The sequence below is a fragment of the Dendroctonus ponderosae genome, unplaced genomic scaffold (genome assembly GCF_020466585.1).
Source record: "Dendroctonus ponderosae isolate FM_Combo_2020 unplaced genomic scaffold, Dpon_F_20191213v2 Dpon_F_20191213_9, whole genome shotgun sequence".
Taxonomy (NCBI): Eukaryota; Metazoa; Arthropoda; class Insecta; order Coleoptera; family Curculionidae; genus Dendroctonus; species Dendroctonus ponderosae.
Window position 1 is genome coordinate 564292 of NW_026019116.1, and position 21337 is coordinate 585628.

Consider the following 21337-nt stretch of genomic DNA (forward strand, 5'->3'; position numbering starts at 1 on the left):
CTAGCGATGCGTAAAGAATATTGTGTTGAGTTGGGCTTTTGAGTTGTGGCCGCTCTGTCGGCTAATGAGTTATAACTCATCGCGTCTCACTACGCCGCACTTTGAATCGATTTAAGCTTTAAAAGTCCCGGAACTAGACTTTTAACACCTAAATTTTTTTAGGTGTTAAAATTTAAGTCCCATAAAAGGTCACCACATTTCTTGTGAGTAACGTTTTATCAAGTAGGTGACTGTAATGCAACTGCACCGTTGGGTTACTACGTTACGTTGTTTGTAAAAAGGACCAAATATTCAAGAAAAAGGAAAATTGAGAAAAGAAAGAGAAACATATTCTCTGCCAGGCAAACAGTCAGCTTAGCTTTGGTTCCGATTGACCTCTTGGTTACTTTACAATAAATTTTTAAACTTGAAATAAAAGGCGAAACTTGAATAAGATTAGACCAAAATGTTATGCATTCTTCCACTTTGTGCCCATTTCTCAGCATCACATTGAGCTGGAGCACTAGATAGAGCATTAAATGACACATTTTTAAAAATTAATTTAATTTAAGGCATGAGATCTGGGGATAACAGATGAAACAATAAGCCAGCGGAAATTGACAAAAATATAATACAAAAAGAGCAAGCCCGACAAGAAGGTAATATTTTGTAAGCAACCTCGGGAATCGGCGTAAAAGCAACACTGCCGGGCGGACCCAGAACGAGAGTGCAAAAAGTTCTCTTATGCAATCTTTTGATCAAAAAGCACAGCAGCAATGATGTTTTATGTCAATAACAGATAGTTACAGGTGGATAGCCCTTCTCAATAATAACAATAATTTGTCAAACTGTGACTTACTTTGAATTTTCTTTCACGAATTTGCGGATATGCGATTAGTTCAGGGGAAGTGCTACAGTAATATGGCAGAAGCTGAAAGAACTCACGCCAACAAAGGGCGAGGAAAGTGGTTCCAGGAAGATAGTGGACGACAATTGATGTTCGGGTTCCAGGCACAGAGGAACAAGTATTGGCCATAACCGAATCAGGGCCTTCCAGGGGCACTCAGAGCACAATAACTGACACTTTCCCAAGCACCAAATAAATACCGAGGAAGGGCTACATTCCTACCACGTTTGTACGATACACAAGCACAAGGAGATACAAATCCAGCAGGAGTTAATTAACTGAATAAGAGAAGCTGCTTGATAAGAGTGGATAATAAGGAGATTACATAGGTACTATTGGAGTACTATTTGGAGTTGACCATTCAAATGTTTGGTGTTGTATAGATTATTTATGTAAACACAAAACCCCACAGAATTTGAGGTTATGAGCGCAGGTTGACATTTCGTCAACAAATCTTGTTGAATTTACCGTTTATCCTTGTCTATCTTATTGTCAGTCTGTATAATTCCATGGTTACCGGAGTTTAAAATAATTACGAAGCAACAGGTATTTGCGCAAAGTTAATTAGGCAGATTACCTTGAAAAACATTGCTGTCGTATCTCTGATATTGTTTTTTGCAAATTTCTCAGTTTTTAATAACAATTAATTTCTTTTACTATTTTTTCTGAACTTCTATAACAGCGCCAGACAACACCTCCAGAGGAATGACGCTAATTTTGAATCACCCTGTATTTACTTTTGGCGTTGTGCATTCATGACTGCAGCAGAACTCGATTCAGACAAATGTCAATTGCCCAAATTTAAAATTAAATTAGTGAATGATCAGCACTTGGAGCATTTCTCGTTTACTTGTTGTTGACTTTCGTTAAGGTGGAACGTGAAATTTGTCTTTGGAAATATTGCAATGCGAACAGGCACTTTCTACAAAAATGTTAAAAAAGGCGAACTAGTAGATGATTATATAATCATCTTTGTTCTGTAGTTCCGTGTCTTTTTTCGAAAAGGTATATGAATATTCAGTTTGCTACCGACAGTAGACGAAATCGCTCGATAGTCTTTTGTGTCATGTGAATTGCGTTCTTAGATGGCAACACCCCCACATAGGGGAACCGCCTCGGCGACAGCCGGTGCTGTTGGTACCGGGACATACAGTTCGGACCTCGGGAGAGAGCTCCAGGTTATCTTCAGATCAAACAGTCCGGATGGCAACGTTCTGCCTGAGGAAGTAGAGCCGCTCAGAGCTCATCTCATGGAGATGAAGGCGGGATCTTCCACTGTCCCCCCGGGGCCGGAGATTCGCTTTCGGAACTTTAGGTAAACAGAGTGTGGCCTGGTAACCGCCGAAAAGGAGAGATCAAGGGCTGGATCGCTCAAAGCTGCATGGCCGCTGGTTAGGGACAACCCATAGAACAAGGCTTATGTGTGACAACCTGACGTTTGCTCCAGTGCTGGCGTCGAAAGCCCCATGGCCGGCGGAAATCGGCTTCGTGCTCAGGTGCGAGGCCAAACTTCAAGAAGGAAAGGTGGTGAAGATACTCGGATTGCAAAACCGAGCATTAGGTGTCAAAAGTTGGAGACACCTCTAAACCGAAGCACAACGGGAAACCAGGAGAGAGCTGGCGAGCGCCGGCTGGGTGGTGTGGTATGAGTTGGTCATCATAAAAGCTTTTACGGTGCACCCCCGAACTGTCCAGCGTTCTAGCAGGAACGAAGAGACAGGGGGTACTAATACCTACAGGAACCTTATGTCTACAGAGACCAAATCAGAGGCCTCAGGGTGGCGGGCTATAACACCATAGTCGGATCGCCCCCCAACGACAGGCCCCGAAGCTGCATGATTATATCCGAGGATCTATGCGTCACCCCTGTGGCGCAGTTAGATACCAGGGATGTTTTGTTAGCAGTTCGTAGCTTCTAGTAAGAACATGAGAAAAAGTTAATAACCGTAAGGTTCTAAGGAGTAGATGCGCAACTTCTCCCCACCGAAGACATGCTTAACCTTATACAATTTTCAAAAATGTCGAGTATTGTATCGATGCGAACGCACATACCGTCATATGGGGAAGTTCCGATACAAACACTAGGGGTGTTGCTCTGTACTCCAACAGAGTGGAGATGAAGAATGATGGAGTCAGACCATCGCATGATCCAATTCCAAATTGAGACGGTCCAGCAAGACCAAAAAAGGACCCAAGAGAGGAATCCGAGTAAAGCTGACTGGTCCGAACACAGGGACCAACTTAGCCAGTCCATGGAATCCTCTAAAGATGACGTAACCTCCAGAGAGGAGCTGGATCTCGAGGTAAGAAGGTTAAAGATGGCATAACATCAGCCTTCCAGAACTCGTGGGAACTCATAGTGGGTGAACCTCTGGTGTGGATTCCGGCGCACATGTAGTTTGCGGGAAACAAGAGGGCCGATGTATGGACAAGGCTCGGATCCTCTGAGAGCCCGATAACTGTCGAACCTCACATAGGGTTAAGTAACCCACAGGTAGCGAGAACGCTCTAAACGACTGGGCTCTTACAGGTACCACCGAGAATTGGAAAAAGGCGGAGGGGTGTAGACAAGCGAAAGAGCTGATTGGAATACTAAGTGACGCCAGGGCAACATCCAAATTGATGATGTCAAGGAGTCACTGGGCCCTGAGTACTCTGGTTGATGTCATGGTAGGCCGCTGTCGTCTGAACAGACACCTACACCTACTATGAGGACACGAGGAAAAATTATATCATTTATTAGGAGGCTACCATTGCTGCTCGCCTATTAAGAGGTGCCTCCTTGGGGCCTACACACTCTGATGCATCAAATTGCTTTCCTTAGAGTGAAGACGGATCCTTATCCTTTGCCAGGGAAACGGGACGCCTGGGTGGCGACGATCAAGAGAGGAAAGGTGCGGACGGATGTAGGGAAAATGGCGAAAAGGGTCTTTAAGACCGGCTCACCGGACCCATCACGTGCCCCCACACTATTACTACTACTACTACTACGACATAGATAAAGACAAGTACAGTGAAAAACGAGCGATTCTTATGTGTATTATTTTATACCAAAAGGTTGGTACAGTCCGCCAATATAATAAAGGAATGAGGTAGGCGAGACTAAACTGTTGTTAAAGTTAGTTAACACAATCGGGCAACAGCGTTTAGAGGGATTGCGTGCTCATTGGCATTTTTTCTATTGGGGAAGGCGAGACAAGTGAGACTCCCTGGGAGGCCCCCAGGGATACTTCCTTCTGTCAATGTCAAGAGTGAAGACTGGATAACTGCAGAGACACTGGAATGATATGAATCGTTTCTTCTTCTTCTCGATTCCGGCTGTCGTCCGTCTACGCCCTAGAACCACCACTATGAAGGATGCGCCGCGTTACCGCTCCCTCGTCCCGCCCTTCGCCTAGTTTGCAGCTCGTAAATTATGTACGTATTCTTTTAACGTTTTACTGTACAAAATTTCGTATTTTTACTATGTGCTAAAAAACACATTTGTTTTTATTCCCCAAGTATACGAAGCAATTCAGACACGCGGCAACTAAACTTTTGTGCCGTGTACAGATGAGAAGTTTAGTTGCCGCAAGTACTTTCGGGCACGAAAATTCTAAAGTGTCAACCCAGCTTTAAGTAGTCGACAAAGCTGTCAATTGTTGTGAGCATTTGCTTAAACACCGTTCCAGAAAAAATCTAGAAACTCGAAAAATCCATCAAATCGTGGTATGTTCACTCAGTATTCGGACTGAAAGTAAACTTCCATTAAGCTAAATCGATCTGAGACAAAAAAGCACTAGTTTCCATTAGTCATTTATTTGAATAACACATATAATTAATGCAAACACTTACCAGCTAAAATTAAATAAACTAAAATCTTCTACAAATAAAAATGAGTCGAGTGGACCAAGATCGGATTTCATTGTTTTACTTTTTTAAACCAATGTGAAATTTGCTTTAACAAAATCTCAATGAAATAAATAAAACATTTGTATTGATCTCTTCTCCCAGATTTGAATATGTATCTGTTTGTTACCAGGTCAAATTAGTGAAATTACTTCCGATCATATACTATTATTATTATAAGATTAAGTGTTTATTTACATTTGTTCATGCTATAAATAAATAACATTAAAAGCAACGTTCAAATTGTTCTAGTAAATTGTTAATAATTTAGATATATTTCTTGAATATTCGCATTGGGTTCGAACTAAAACCATAATCGTAGAAGAGCCTAAGAGTATAAACCCCGATTTGAAGAATAATTAATGACTCAGACCCTATGGTTCCACGTTTTGTAAAAATTTGGCATGCAGGTTTTCAAATTTTAAGACAATAATCCCAAATCTCACAAAGATGTAAGAAAACGGTCGATTTTTTAGAAAAAAAAACGTTAAATTTATATTTACACCCTCAGATTGAAGATTTTTTGGCTTTTTGTAAAGGTTTACAATTAAATCTAACTGCAGAACTTGACACAAAACAACTTTGTAAATCATTTATAATTTTTTTGTGACAATATTCTAGTTGAAAGAAAATTATTTCGAAGAGAGAACTTCCGTCAAAGTACTATTTCTGAGATTCTAAAGCTAATTTTTAAAAAGTTGCAAAATTTCAATTTAGCAGTTGCAGTGCTGAAAAATTGTGATCAGACAAATGTTAAAAACATACATTTTTTACAGATTAAAACCAAGATCCCGTTAATGAAGTCCACAAAAAAAAACAAACGAGAGCCCAATTTGCGTAAGACATCTCTATGTAGATTGCAAGCCTCAGACTGGCGGTAAAGCCCACAGAGTTGATGTTTTGTCAGCTGAAGTTGACAAAAACGAAAACTCGCTTGGATGCCATCTCCCAGATATCACTTTGTCTGAATGTTGTGCCACAACAACACTTGGAAGCGGTAGGGTCAAGTCACCTGTGAAAATTAAAATCAATTGATAAATAATTCAATAATTCAATTAAAGCATTTGCCTTTTTTATATTATTTAAGTAAGAATTTACTTTAATTGCTTAAATTCATTGAAAAAAAAGATGCTGTTGACTAATAAGGTCTTCTTAATCATTTTTGGGAAGGCATTCCCTCTCTATTTCGTTATTTGTGACAATGATTATGGGTGTAAAAAACGTTAAGTAGTAATTTGACACTTGTTTTGTTTACATTGATGTTTACAACTGATTGTAATTTGTTTTGTTCTAATCAACTCTTGCAAGATTTTAAAGCAATAGATACTAGGGATGGTCGGTATTTAACGTAACCGCTAAAATAACATTGTTACAAACGTGTAACCTGAAACCGTAGTTACAGCTAGCAAATTTAACCGGTGGTTTTTGGAACCGTCTCATAATCCCGAAAAAGCCGGTCGCAACATCACAGAACCGATGCGACAACGTCGAGCGATCTATCTAGCTGCAGCCGTTTGCCGATTTAAACGTTTTTTTTTGGAACCGTCTCATAAACCTGAAAAAATGGTTCGCGTGAGCACAAAATCGATGCGGCATCGTCGAGCTCTATCCAACTGCAGCAGTTTCAGTAAACATTTGTCAACGGAAAATATGTATAGTGGCGTGTTGTCTTGATTATTGTGTTTATCACTTTTCGTTTATAAGAATTACTGTTCAGTTCTCCAGAATCCATAATCGTTCAGATATGCATTAGATATTAATTCAGCATTTTTAGCCTAGAAGTATTTAGTTTTCTGACGTTCTGTAATAAATCTTAAAAAAAGGGATTTCTCTCATTAATAAACTTAGTTCGAGATGTTATATGCCTATAATCAGCAAACTGAGCCGAATGTGCACTTGCATATGAGCTATGACCAAATTTAGAGTCTAAGATAAAATCACAGTTGAAATGTAAAATAATAAACGTTGTAAGCAGAATGTGCACCTGCATTTAAGCAAGCTTGCCACTTTTAGATATAAATTCAGTCACAAGATGAAATGAAAGTTAGTTATATAGGCGTTGTAACGTAGACATATTTTTTAAGTGTTTTTCGGTGGTACCAAAATTAACTCGGGTAATACTTCGAACTCAGTAAAAAGCATCTGTCAATCATCCAATTTTTTTTATTTTTAAATGAAAATTAAATTTTTAAACATTTTTGCAAATAAAGCGTATATTTTTTTTACTCAGTTTTTATTTATATACTTTATCTTTATTATCAGTTCTTTTGTTCTGTAAGCAGGTACTGCTGACCCATGTTTTGTTTTCAATTTTAGGATATTTTATTTTATCTAAGAGCTTTAGTTAAAAATTGTTCTTTTAATAAACTAAATCATTATTTGTCATTACTATTTCTACCAACATCATCATCATTGCGCATGTTTAATGAAAAATGTTAAAAGTAAGATGTTCATTTTGAAACCTAATACCGACGTGAAACCGGAACGTTGTAACCTTGTTAGGTAAAATACTCGTTTAACCCACCTCTAATAGATACAGATCCAAAAGTGTGCGAGTATTATTTAATGTTATAAATGTCATCAACTCCAATAAATAAAAAGGCCTCAACTGTCACTCGACAACGAGTAGCTTGACGTTTCGCAGGGCCACCATCAGTAGTTGAACTCGCGAATTTATAAACTGATCGAACTGTATAGTGATCAACCGTCAATGTTTCCCTCGGATTGTGATAAGGTAATTATTTACATCGCGATCTGATACCAGGACTGCCACTTCGCCGATTAAGTCTATGCTCACCTTATAGAAAACCTAATAACATTTTTTGTAAAGATTTTTGGAAAAATTGCCGTTTTCCGTTTTTCGCCTTCTGAAATTGCCCAATTTCAAAAATTTTTCACTTAGTTACCATTACTATCTTTACCACTATTTTAACCGCCCACGCCGTCGTCACCCACCATTCAGTTTTCGTGAGAGAACCAAATTGAAAACTTTTGAGCATTTAAGAGTTAGTTTAGAAATTGAAATACATTTTTGGGCAATGGCTGGTGTCTTTTTTATTTTCTTCTTTATCTTTATTAAATTTTTCCTATGCATAAAAACAATCAGTGAATAATTTAAAGATTTATTTTGCGCTGTTTTTAGTCCAGCTTTCATCATTCACAGGGGGATTTAAAGATAACCGACTCATCACCTACGTGAAAGTGAAGAATCTTTAATTTGAGAAAAGTTTTAAGAAGCAAATTGACAAAATGTGCTTTTGAATTGAAAGCACAAAAGCACAGCAATAAGCAATAAAATCCGTTACCTTTAAATCCTACTATGGTTTTCGTATAATGTAGAGATAAATTAGGGACAGTTTGAGTCAGTTGAACTGAACCTAACTAAACACCTTGGTGGCAAAGTTTCCACAATTTTCATGTACTTAGAAAACCTGATTATCTTTAAATCATCAACGTCAATTTTGGTTGAATCAGCGTGAATCTTTCAACTTTTGCAACCTTCGCCCACACTTTTTCAATTTGATCTCAAGATTTTCATATTAGCTCAATCGAAAGTAGATAATTTTTCCGTAAAATTAAGGATACATTTATTTTTACCACTAGTTGAGTTACGGGTTGAGTTGATTTTTCAATCGAAATTATCTTTAATTTGATATTGCTATTTCTTAATCCAGTCAGTCGATTTAAAGATACTTAGAATGCATTAGTTGCGTGTAAATTGAGCGAGTGAAGTCAAAGAGCAATTTGATCAAGAAATCCATCTGTTTTCAAGTCAAGCTTATCTCTAAACTATCGTTTGACAAAAGTATCTTTAGTTCCAGTCCAGCTCCAGTGGCATTAACTCACGAAAAATCTCAATAAAAGGAAATTTGAAGATAACTTTAAAACTTCCTCATTCCTCTTAGCTCCATATCAAAGTCGATTTAAGGATACGTTGAAAATTGTTTGAGTTTGAGAAGTTATCTTTAAATTGGAATTTGGCTGCGCCAGTTAGAATAAACCAAAAATCAATCGGAGAGAGAATTTTTGGTATCAGTTTGAGGCAACTTAATTGCTTAAAGCGGTAAAGATAAATTGAATTAGAGGTAAATTTCATATACAGGGTGATTCAAAATTAAAGTAATTCCTTTTGAGGGGTAATAGGGGCTCACTTGGAGAGTACGAGACAAATATATAATTTTTTTTTGACAATTTCTAAAAAATTACATATAACAGTTGAAAATAGAATTTCAACTTTGTTATTAAGCTTTATTTTGAGATCGTTCCATATTTAATTGGTAGCATATTGGAATAATTAATCATTGAAAAAGAAAAATTACGATCCTTTCTTCAAATGACCAAAATTTTAGATATTAAAAACGTTTTCTTCTATAATTTTTTGATCAAAAGTCAAAGCGGCAATGATGTTTTTTATTTCAAAAAAGTAAAAAAAAACAGATTGTTACAAGTACGATAAAAAGAGCATAAGGACACATTAAACCAATCGCTAACTGAACACTGGTACAAATTGAGCAGTAGCTAATTAAACGAATACGAGAAGCTGCTGAAGAAGATTGGATAATAAGGATTACACACATGATTGGAGTTAAAGAATCAAATGTACGTTTATTTGTAATTTGTAAACAAATTAATAGTTCAGGTTATGAGGGCAATAATTGACATTTCGAAAAAGTACGTTCCGTGTTTTCACGATTCCTGTTGAATTTGCCGTTTATCCTTGTCTATTTCATTGTCACTTTCTGTCCAATTCCATGGGTACCGGAGTTTTTAATAATTACCATGCAACAGGTATTTACGTGATGTTAATTAGGCAGATTACCTTGAAAAGCATTGTTGCCGTTTTTCCAATATCGTTTTTTGCAAATTTCTCAGCTTTTAATAACAATTTTTTTTACAATTTTTTCTGTACTCCTCAAACACCGCCAGACAACACCTCCAGAGGAATGGCGCGAATTTTGAATCACCCTGAACATTATCTCAAATTTTTTCTTTTGTTTTTAAGTCTATAGCAGAAAACAATAGTTTTACGCACTTTTCAATTTGTTTCAAATTTACATGTGGAGTTTTATTTTTTTAATATTTTCAATCAATTTAAATTTCAATTAATTTATAATATATTGCATTGTTCACACCCAAAACACGATTAAGCAGCGACTAGCATCGGACAATCTTATTTTCGTGCATAAACAACAAAACACAAAAAATTCGGATGGTTTCAAATGACATTTTCACCCTAAAGCTTAATATTTTGCAATGACATGTCAAATCTAAACCTGCTTAATTCATTGTCTTCATATTCATTGAAAATCGAGACTACATTTGTGCCAACTCCTAAAATAATACGTAACATGTTTTACCTTGCAAGTCGGTCAGCACCAGCTTATTGTCATATCCGCCACTCAGCAAATAGTATGCAGATGGGGAAAAGCGGACACTGCGCACGTCCTGGGAGTGTGGTCTAAAGCACTGCACATTTCGTCCTCCCCGGATGTCGTATAGAGCACAAGTCGCGTCTTCATGTCCACTCACAAGAAGCCGCCCGCTCGGATCCACACACAAGCTAGCAACGGGACAGCCATGACGTCCGCTCACTCCGCCCACTTGAGTTATGGGAGTGACCATGTTGACACAGCCCCGAGTACGCAGGTCCCAAAAGCGAACAGTCTTATCATGAGAGCCGCTAACAAACATTGCACCTAAAAATTAAAAATCATTTGTTGTAGATCCAATCTTTCAAAGCCCTTATGGACGAACTAAAACGTTGCATTAAATTGAATATATATTTTATTAATTTGAATAAATTCCATTGTTTGACAAAAATTGAAACGAGTTTTCAAAGATACAACTGACAAAAAAATAGAAGGTGTTTCAAAATTGGCGTCTTTCCATTTAAAATGTCTTGAAAAACATTAATTAAATTGAAAACCTTGTTCACATTTAGATGTCTAAAAAACTTGCTAACTAGTCACGTGACTAGTTCCTAAAGATACACTTCTAGCATTGCTATTGAGTCATATTTGAACGCAGTTTCACGGTCATTAGAAATAAACTGCGAACATCACAAAAGACTATTGCAAAACGTGTATAAAAATAAGTAAACATTTTACTTGAAAAAAACGATTGTCATAAATTTTTATAAAAAATCACAACGGAAAGCATGCATCCAGACAGATATTTGTTGATAAGCAGTAGGTTTACCTCGTATTTCTGGTTAGTTTTTCTATTGAACTTTTCGAAATTTTAAACGCATGATAACGTCGAAAATACATAATATTTATCATCCCTGGGGAGACTTTTCGGTCAAATAGTTGTGTTATAAAACGCAAATTGATTGTTCTCGGAGAGTAAAATTTGCCGTAATTGAACGAGGAATCGACCTCTTTTACTGCTGGTTAAATATATGTATACAGGGTGTCCAAGATAAGAATGCATTGCATGGGGATCTCCGAAACCGTGAGAGATCCGAAGTCGGTTAATGGTCAGATACATGGCGTTTTCAAAAAAGAAGTATTTATTTAAATTTTTCAGATATTCAGAAAAACGTGGGTTTTCGGATTTTTGTTCTTTTTCATTTTTGAAGTTATTTCAAATCATATAAAAAAAATTGTTTTCACGTGGCACCTTTTCGAGATCTATAAGATAGTGTTGATTCAAATGTACCCCATCGTTTCGTTTCTTAGAAACCATCATCAACGTTTGTTTTTCATATGGACAGTAAAAAAAGTACATACCGTATTAGGTAGCTCTTTTAACAATTCGCTGTTAAACGATTTATAAGGCAATACGATGTGTACCGGTTTTTACGTTAAAAAAACTATTTTTCATAAATTATGATTATTTGTACAACAAATATCCTTAAAGATGACAGGTGAAGATGACTTAATATGTCAAATTTCAGACGTCTAACTTTCAACTTAAGGTGTACTTACGTGTCATTTACAAAACTTATTAAAAGCAGAACAAAACCTTTCAATGCAGAAAAATTTATGCAAAATCACAAATGGAAACAAAACGAACCTACTAAAACCAGAAAAAAAAGTTTATAATAATCATTCTCATCCTTAGCGTCCCTGGCTTATAAATACTGGTATTAAGTTTAGCGGGTTTGGGACGGTGAACAGAAACTCTTTATTTTCTTGAAAAAGCCTACGTCTCGACTATATATTCAGTCTTCCTCAGGGCTATTCAATAGTAGAGAGCTGCATGTCAAAAGGCAATGACCGCACATCCACAAAACCTCAACTCGTTCCTCAACAAACACTGACCTGAATGCATGAATTAACTCAACTCACGGTCTTGTACCACCTCTACTGACCAGGACATATGCTGAGTACGCAGTTATTCACATTAAAACGATGCGCGAGAACATTGTACAATGATTATCATTTTGTTCCATTCTTTACTTGTCTTGTACTTGTAACCAATATAAAAGGTTATCCAATAAAGGGGCGTCCACACCGCAGCGCAATACCGCTCCAAACATTCGCGAACGTTGCAAATTTCAAGAAATATGACTAATTTAGACGGTATCCTGTGCAAGAACCCGCAAAGCCGCGCGACATCGCGCGCGAACAAATATGTTCCGGTTGATGTCGGTACATCAAAGAAATGTTCGTGTTCGGGCAAATTTAGTTTGGACGCTAGTAGCAGTTTACTATGCGCGCTTGTGCGAGTCTGAAGAAAATGACAGACTGGATTACATCTGATAAATTTATATGAAAATCAGCGTGAATTATGGGATCGCGGTAATACTAATTACCACTTACAAAATAAAAAATACGAAATAAAAGCAAAAATAAGTTAATTGTTGTCTTCATTTCGAAGGGAAAGATCCAAAATTAAACCTACAACAAGAACTAGACAAGGTATTTTCATATATTACATTCACATAAACTTAAATGAAAGAACTTGATACATTTTAGAACAGAAGGACGTTTATTCCAGCAAATGGTTTGCATTTACTAGCTTTGCCTAGACAAGCAACAGAGATTTTTAAATTGTCCAGTGTCTTCAATTGCCAGGTCGCATACCAAATCACTGCCACTGTATAAGCTTCCTGTATAAGCACTTCTGCTCTGAAATATACGGGTCGTCCAACAACGCCTATTCACTCTCTTTTTCCTTTTAGATAAATCACACAAAATTATGAAAACTGTCGCTGCAATTTTAGCATCATCCATGATAAACAGCACATTTATTTCGCCGCGCAAGATGGAACCTTGGCAAATGCAAACATGTAGATGTACAATGTAGACGCAAGGCGCAAATTGTGTGTGAACGTTCGCGAATGTTTGGCGCGGTATTGCGCTGCTGTCTGGACGCACCTTAAGAGCGACGGTTTTGAATTGCGCGCCATTTGTAGCGTCTTAATTTGACATTAAAAAAAGGCTGTGGTGGATCATATTGATTCACCACAAGGAGGTTCGTTAGTAGACAGCAGGAGGTTAAGTAAAGTTAAGCGGTACAATGCTCAACAACGAATTCTTATTGATAAAAGTTATTATCAAAGTGCTGGAAGTTTTGCAGCCACAGTTCGCAAATGCGTACAATTATGGGCCGCCATCGGAATGCTCCAACTGAAGCCACTGTGAAAAAATTTATGAAGAAATTTCAGAAAACTGGGTCTGTTCATGAAGTGAAAATAGAAACACGCGTTCGCCCTGGTCGCTCGACTGAAAATATCGCAGCAGTACGTGCAAATGTTGAGAAAAACCCAACCACATCAATTCGGCATAGAGCTCGAAGAGAGAAAGCTCATCGGGAAGACCATGGGCAACGAAGAGCCGTTGTTGATTGGGTTTTGGAACAACGGCAATTGGACGGTGATTTTTCAACGAAAATCATCTTTAGTGACGAGGCCCATTTTCATCTTGATGGCGTCGTTAATCGACAAAATTGTCGCATTTGGAGTTCCGAAAATCCACGAGTGGTCGTTCAGACACAGATGCATCTAAAAAGAGTCGCTATTTGGTGGGAATTGTGGTCGCGCATTATCGGACAATTTTTCTTCGAAAATGCAGTTGGCATTAACGGTGTAATCTAATTTTCTAATAATTTGTAAAGAAAGCCAATGCCATAATTTTTGTTTAAACACTAATTTGAAAACTAAAATCTTAATGCATGCAAGTTTAATTGTTTTCGCAACATTGAAAAGCGATTATTCGAAAACCTCTCGACAACAAGCAACAAAGTAGTAACTAGTGTAAAGAGGATTGAATGTGCAACTTGACCCCCATTGGCATTAAGATTCTAAGAGTGACATCTACCCCCTCCTAGGGTGTTGAAACAATAAAGCTAAAAATATTCGCTTAAAGTGTCCCCCTTCCAAATAAAATTGACGTGTACCACGATTTTTCATATTTTTAACTGCAAGAAAGCTATTAAAGGTGGAACGTTTTCAAATTAACAGCAGATATTTTTAAACCCTGAAAGGTGAATCTCACGCCCAAAAATAAATTTGCTTGAAAAACTTACCACCCCAGGTGTATAAGGCGAGAATATGGCCTGTATGTCCACTAAGTGCTTGAAAGGGCGTTCCAGTAGCACAGTCAGTCACGTAAATTTTACAATCACCTGCTCCACCACTGATCAGCAAACTTGATTTATTTGTCGTATCTTCCAAGAAGCACAGATCACGGACTGTTCCGTCGTGCATGGATAGTTCAACCTAAGAAATATGAAACGCAATGTAAGCATATCATCAAAAGGGTACTGCCACATTTTTTGGATCAAAAGAAGACGATCTCACTTAATTTTTAACAAAGTTCTTTAAAAAATATATTTTTTGCATTATTGGGATAATTGTACGATGCATTTTAATAGAACTCGCTGTGAATTTTATGCTATTTAAGACTTATACTTTGATGCAGCAATCGAGTTCATCCGGTTTGGGCAAGCAATAAATTCTTGAGTGTCGTGGTACAAAAAATTCCAGAACTTTTTATTTGGTAGCTAGAGTCAACTTATTTTTTTTAAGTTGATACACTAATCCTTTCTTCAAATTTTTGTGCTTTTTGCAAAATTGTATAGCGTTAATAGCTTTTGCGCAAATTGCGCTTTTTTTTTGCTTTTTTTGCTTTTTTTGCTTTTTTGCTTTAAAAAAATATTTCTGTTTTCGGGCCACTTAACAATGTTATACATTAACTGCAAATGTGATAGTCGAGGCATAAATTAATTATAAAACTTTCAGCGTTCGTCAATCAATCTCACAAATTCGTTTCGAATGACGTTTATTATTAATAAAAAAGGACCAAAATGATGAAACTAAAATCTGCAAACGATAAACTATAATTCTATTTCAGCAGTTAATTCTTAAAATGCATTTCCGTCGGTGTCGTGGCGACAAAACTGAGACGTGAGTTAACAATCAACAGCCGAGAACCTAAAAAATATAATTATTTATTTCAAAAATTAGACTTGCGATTGTTACCAATGACCCATTATGTTTCATACAAAATACAACACAAATAAAATAAATTACAAAATATGTTCGATATTCCCGCTATTTTCATGGATGCATAGTTCCATTCTTCGATTAAAATTGATTTGGATTCTTCTCTGGATCATCCCGTAGTATGTTTACCTCGTTTTCTATTCTACAGACTGGCTGTTGATGAGATTCCCCAGAAGTGGCTTTAACTTTTATATTTAAGGCTGCCCACAAAAAATCTAATGGCGATAAGTCGGGGGTCCTGGGAGGCCAATGGACAGGAACATCTCTCCTTATTTTTCTGATCCACTGGTGAGGAAAACTATTACTTAAATGGGCCGTTCATCATCAGTATTATCAAACCGATCGCGTCCACTACTGGTCTGCCGTACCTTTCTGCATCTTTGCCGATCCTACGATGCCTCAATCCAGTTGCTGTTTCTCGTTTTGATGTCGGGGTTCCATTTGGTTGGGGGACGGCCTCTACTTGGCGCGGTCACCACTCAAGGATCGTCTTTGTATAGCAATTGTCCAAAAGTAGCGCCACATGACCGACCCAGTTCCATTTTAAGGTTGTTATACGGGTAATCGAGTCCGTCATTCCGGACCGTTCCCTTAATGTTATATTTGGGAAAATGCCTGTCTCGACCACTCTATTTTACTTATTCTATTTGTTATGTTCTTTGTGAGGGTCGGTGCTTCAGTCCCGTACATCAGCACAGGCAACACGCACTGGTCGAACACTTTTATTTTTAAGCCTATTGGGATGTGTGATTTGAAGATATTGCGCAGCTTTATGGCCCAAAGACCGCCCATGTTAGGCCTAGTCTTCCCGATATTTTACGGGTTTGGTTGTTTCTACGAAGAGAGATTTCGTTACCAAGGTATTTATAAGAGCTTACTTGCTCTATGCTGACTCCGCCTATCTTGATTGCCTCAGGCATGACAAATGGGTCCGGCGAGTAAGCCTTAGAGGCCCTTTTCACCATTCCCCCTCCATCCACCCCCGCCTTACTACCCCTCCTATTCACCACCCAGGCGCCCCGTCTCCCTGACCAAGGGCAAGATCCGTCTCCACTCTAGGGAAGACAGGAGGGTCTCCGTGCAGGAGGGTGTGGAGGCCCCAGAAGGCGCCTCCTCATGGACGACCAGTGGTGGCATACTCCTAGAAGGTAATACGATGTCTCCTGCCGTTCCACATTGTGGACATACGAGGCTAACACCGATTCCAAGTAGGTGTAAGTGTCTGTTCAGACCGTAGTGGCCTGCCATGACCCCAACCCCAGAGTTCTCAGGGCCCAGCAACTCCTTGTCATCAGCAATTTGGACGTTGCCTTGGCCTCGCCTGACATGCCAAACAACTCTTTGGCTTGTCTACTCTCTTCCGTCTTTCTCCATGACTCTGTGGTACTTTTAAGTGCCCAATCGTTGAGTTAGCTTGTTAGCTGTCTTTTACTTAGGCCTATGTGAGGTTCGACAGTTATCGGGCTCTCAGAAGATCCGCGCCTGGCCAATGCGTCGGCCTGCTCGTTCCCCGCGAACCCCATGTGCGCCTGAATCCAGACCAAATTTACCTGTTTCTGTTCTGCCACTTTACTCAGGGCATCCCAGCACTCCTGGACCAGTCTACTGTCCATCCTAACACTGAGAAGCATTTAGGGCCGCTTGGCTGTCAGAGTGGATCTCAATCTCTCCTTCTATGACCTCCTTGTTTGTGGCACCTTCGAGGATTCCATATAAGTTCGCCCGAAAGACTGTCGTCCAACCTCCCAACGAAATGGATGCTCCCGATTGGTGTCTTGCCGGTACACTCCCGCCCCTGACAATCCTGTACTGGGCGCCCGTGAGCCGTCGGTGTACCAACATTGCACCCCCTTTCGGGCCGTCAGATTTATTTTGCTGGGTTTTCCACCTTGAACTCCCTTCCTAACTTAAGTCCACCGTGAGGTGGGGGCAACCTGACCTGCAACCTGTGGGGACGTCAGGTGGGGGTGGATTCTTTCGTGTCCCAAACATGGGTAAGCGTGGCGCCTCGTGAAGCCGCAATCCATCCTCTTCAGCGTAGCGGCGGCATCCCTGCATATCCACAGGGGTAATTCTGAGAGGCTTAGGGCGGGGGGGGGGAAGGCAGCTGCCCTGTGGACAGCCCCCCCGCACCGCTATCTACAACCCGGATTTGAACTCTGTTGGACTCAACAATCTTGACTCGAACAGAGTTTGACCCTTCCGTGAGCCTCCTAGCATTTGTTTTGCTTCGTCCATACTATATGCGTTAATCAAGATAACGTCGGCGAATCTCAGATGATTTAGGTTTTCGCCATCTAGGCTCACGCTCATGTCATCAAAGTTGGCCTTTTTGAACATATATTCTTGGTGATATATTCGTGGTGTCTTGATCTTTGGTACACGTGTTTAATGAGATAGATGCATCTGTAATCGATACGGCATTCAGCAAAAGCTTGAAGAATTTTATGCGGGTTTATTGCGTGCCTTTTCGTAATCGGCGAAAATTATGCATAGGGGTTTATTATATTCGATGCATTTTTCGATAAGGGACTTGACTCTTTGTAGATGGTCATTTGTGCTAAATCTAGTTCGAAGGCCAGCTTGCTCGCGGGGTTGATATAGGTCAAATTCATTTGTACGATAGCACTTGATATGCGATAGCAAACTAATGAGTCAGTAATTTTGCAGGTTGGTGATATCTTGTTTCTTACGCAGTATGATAATCGATCCGAATACGCTCCCACTGGAAAGATGTCCCAGTTTGTAGGCAAGCATAAAATAACTTGCATAATGCATTTAATAACGTAGTTCCGCCCCCTTTTTAGGATTCGACAACTACGCCGTCGTCGCCAATTGCTTCAATGTTTTTCCTATCTTTTAGTTGCCCCTCTTATTTCGGGGTATATAGGTAATATTTCGAATATCCTCGGACCCTTGATTTTGATCTCTATTTATGCTGGTGCCCAAGCTCACAACCTTTTACCGCTGCATAGTGACTCGTAGAAGTCTTCGACAACCTTTAATATTTCCTTTTATTTGTTGCTATTTGGCCGCTCTGTTTTGCCAGCTTGCAGATGTTTTTCAAAGCACAGAAGCATTAAAATGCGGAGGAGCACCATCATGCAAGTACCACATCTGAGCAAGATCGACAGGCAAATCTTCCATTAGAACCGAAATTCTTTTTTAATTTATATAGTTTTTGCGGATTTTGAAAGCGGATTTAACTTTTGGTTTGAAACGTCCATTTCATCTACCTCAAACTGCTGGGTAGAAGAAATTTCAACTTTTAACTTGACGCCAATCAAAGGTGATCAAATGAAAAATGTGATATTTCGCCTCACAACCTCATTTCACTTACTGAAGTGAAGTACTCGAGAATTATCTAACAGCTTGTTTCAAGAAAKATCTGTCAACACTGTTGAGGGTATACGGATATATAATACGGAATACATGTGAACTGCGTTATTTTTGCCGCGTGTAGTAGTGGTAGTAGTGGGCTGCGCGCGCACGATCCACAATCCGCTTTCCGAACTCATGAGAATCAAGCTTAAAATTCAGCGATCGCATTTCGTTCTTGACGACGACTCGCACGATCAATTAAACGGACACCAGATTGTCCAGTCTCTCGCAAAGTCCTTTTTATCCGTGCAAATGTCCGTTAATCTGGAACGTCTCGAACTCGGTGCCGCGCAGCGTAAACGCATACGATCTCACGCGAGCTTCCACAAAGTGGAAATAATTGATTCCATCCACAAAAACTTTTTGTACCACGACCCTTTAGAATTAATTACTTGCCCAAAGTGAATGAACTCAGCTGTTTCATCAAAATACGAGTTTTACATATGTGTACTACATTTACAGCCAGTTTCATTAAAATGCACCTTATCATTCCTTCGCTATTAACAAAATACATATTTTTTGAAGAGCTCAATATCTGAGGATACAGACGTTTAGTCTTAATAAAAGTTGGCGCGGTGCTGCGCAAATGGCTTGGTGCGCCAACACAACGCACCGGGGCAGTAACTCCCCCTTTCGTTGCTAGGACAACGTTACTTAAACGATGAGTTAAAAATGAGGTTTTTTAAAATTCCAGTCTCGGGTCTCGTACAGCTTCAATCCGCTTTAATAAATGAGTTATCAACTCAGAGAGATTACCCAGGCCTACTCGCAATGCCTTTTCGATCATGTGCTTATGGGACACCCTGGATATTTGTATACACTAATCAACGATATAACGTTTAAATCTCTCCTGATTATAGTTTGCAAAAGTATGCAACCCATTCTAAAAAAATAAAAGTGTGAAAATCAGAAAAACTCTGCATACACACCTCTTCGCCTTCGAGATTCGAAGTGTCCACATTAAAACGCATCAGCTTGACAGTCTTGTCGTTGGAACCGGTGGCCATCAAATCGCCCTCTGGCGACCAAGCCAAACAGTAGATGGATCCTTTGTGATGTTTGGTTCTCTTAAAAAGAACCATAGGTTGGTAAGTTTGGTGTTCTTCCCTGAAACCAAATTTGACAATCAATCAATTTCGAACAACCAACGTCATACAATCGAAAAACAAGCGGTACCCTATAACTTAATAATGGAATTTTGAAAATATTTACTTCAATATATGAACACGCCTACAAGAAAATTAACGTAATTTTTTCTTGATTCTCAGGAGGAAAACACGTACTTTCGCCACTGTTTTCCACAGATAGAAGAAACAACTCAAAATTTACCGGAAGCACAACGGGAAGGATTTCGTATAAGATCAAAAATAATTCTAGAAAAACCTTTCAAAATTAAACAAAACATAAGCTCAATAGAACAAAAAGCATTAATGTCTTTAAAAAAAGATAAAACAATTATAATTTTACCTGCTGATAAAGGCAATGCTACCGTTATCATGGATTATAATATCTATAATCAAAAAATTAATTAACTTTTAAATGACAAAAGTTATTCAAAATTAAACAAAAATCCAACAGAACGTTTTGAAAATCAAATGTATAACACTTTAAAAAAAATTAAACATGAATTCACAGGTTACGTTAGATCAAAATTAACACATTGATTGTTACGGAGTTCCAAAGATTCATAAAGTTAATATTCCTTTACGACCAATAGTTAGTAGTGTAAGTTCACCTACACATCCCTTAGCCAAATATATTTTAAACATTTTAAATCCCCTGATAAATAGCCCAACTTGAACTTGAAAACTCTAAATATTTTTTACAAAAATTATCAAACATAGACATAAATCCAAACCATATTCTAGTAAGTTTTGATGTTAGTCTATTCACTAACGGTCCTGTTGATGAAACTTTAAATATCAATCAATCAAACAAAAATTACAAAATGACGTCAATCTTAAAGAATGCACACAACTAAGCATTAACTTATTTTCAATTCAATGACAATTTTTATCAGCAAAAATTTGGAATGGCTATCCACTATCCCCATTTTTCAGTATTTTATTTATGGAAAATTTTGAATCAACTTTCATTAATAGTTACAAATTTAAGCCAATAATTTGGTGGCGTTATATTGATGACGTATTCTCTATTTACAGTCATGGCGAACAAAAACTTGATGAATTTTTATCTTATCTGAATAATAAAGAACCAACAATTAAATTCACTATCGAAAAAGAACAAAATCACCAAATTCCTTTTCTCGATATACTGATTCAGAAAAATTTAGACAATTTCGAAACCTTGGTCTATAGAAAACCTACTCATACTAACTGATATTTGAATTTCAACTCAAATCACCCGATAATGGTAAAAAAAGGTATCGTGAAAAGTCTATATGATAGAGCAAAAATAATTTGTAATCAATCTAATTAAAAAAAAAAAACAATTTATCAAAGAAATTTTAAACTTCAATAATTATCAAAATTCTTTTATTGAAAAATGTTTAAACGAAATTGAATTTCCACAAACAAAACAAAATCAAAATAAACCTATTATAAACCTTTTCATTCCATTTATTCCAGGACTTTCAGATCAAATTAAACGAGTAGGTAAAAAAATTAATATTAGGACTATCTCCAAAACTGAAAATACAATTAGAAGCAAAATTTCAGTAACAAAATCTCATGACAAAATTGAAAGTACAAAAAATGTAATTTATAAAA

The 21337-nt window shown here is 38.0% G+C and overlaps 1 protein-coding gene across 1 annotated transcript in view; it reads right to left on the minus strand.

The window, feature by feature from the left end:
• Positions 1–4668: 4668 nt before the first annotated feature.
• The window catches only part of LOC109537650 (WD repeat-containing protein 47), a gene marked incomplete in the record, with an annotated part of 121717 nt that continues 105048 nt past the window's right edge, over positions 4669–21337 (minus strand). Inside the window, 4 exon segments of the mRNA XM_048669939.1 lie at positions 4669–5786; positions 10132–10470; positions 14249–14441; positions 19538–19715. Coding sequence (XP_048525896.1) covers positions 5641–5786; positions 10132–10470; positions 14249–14441; positions 19538–19715 — 856 coding nt within the window.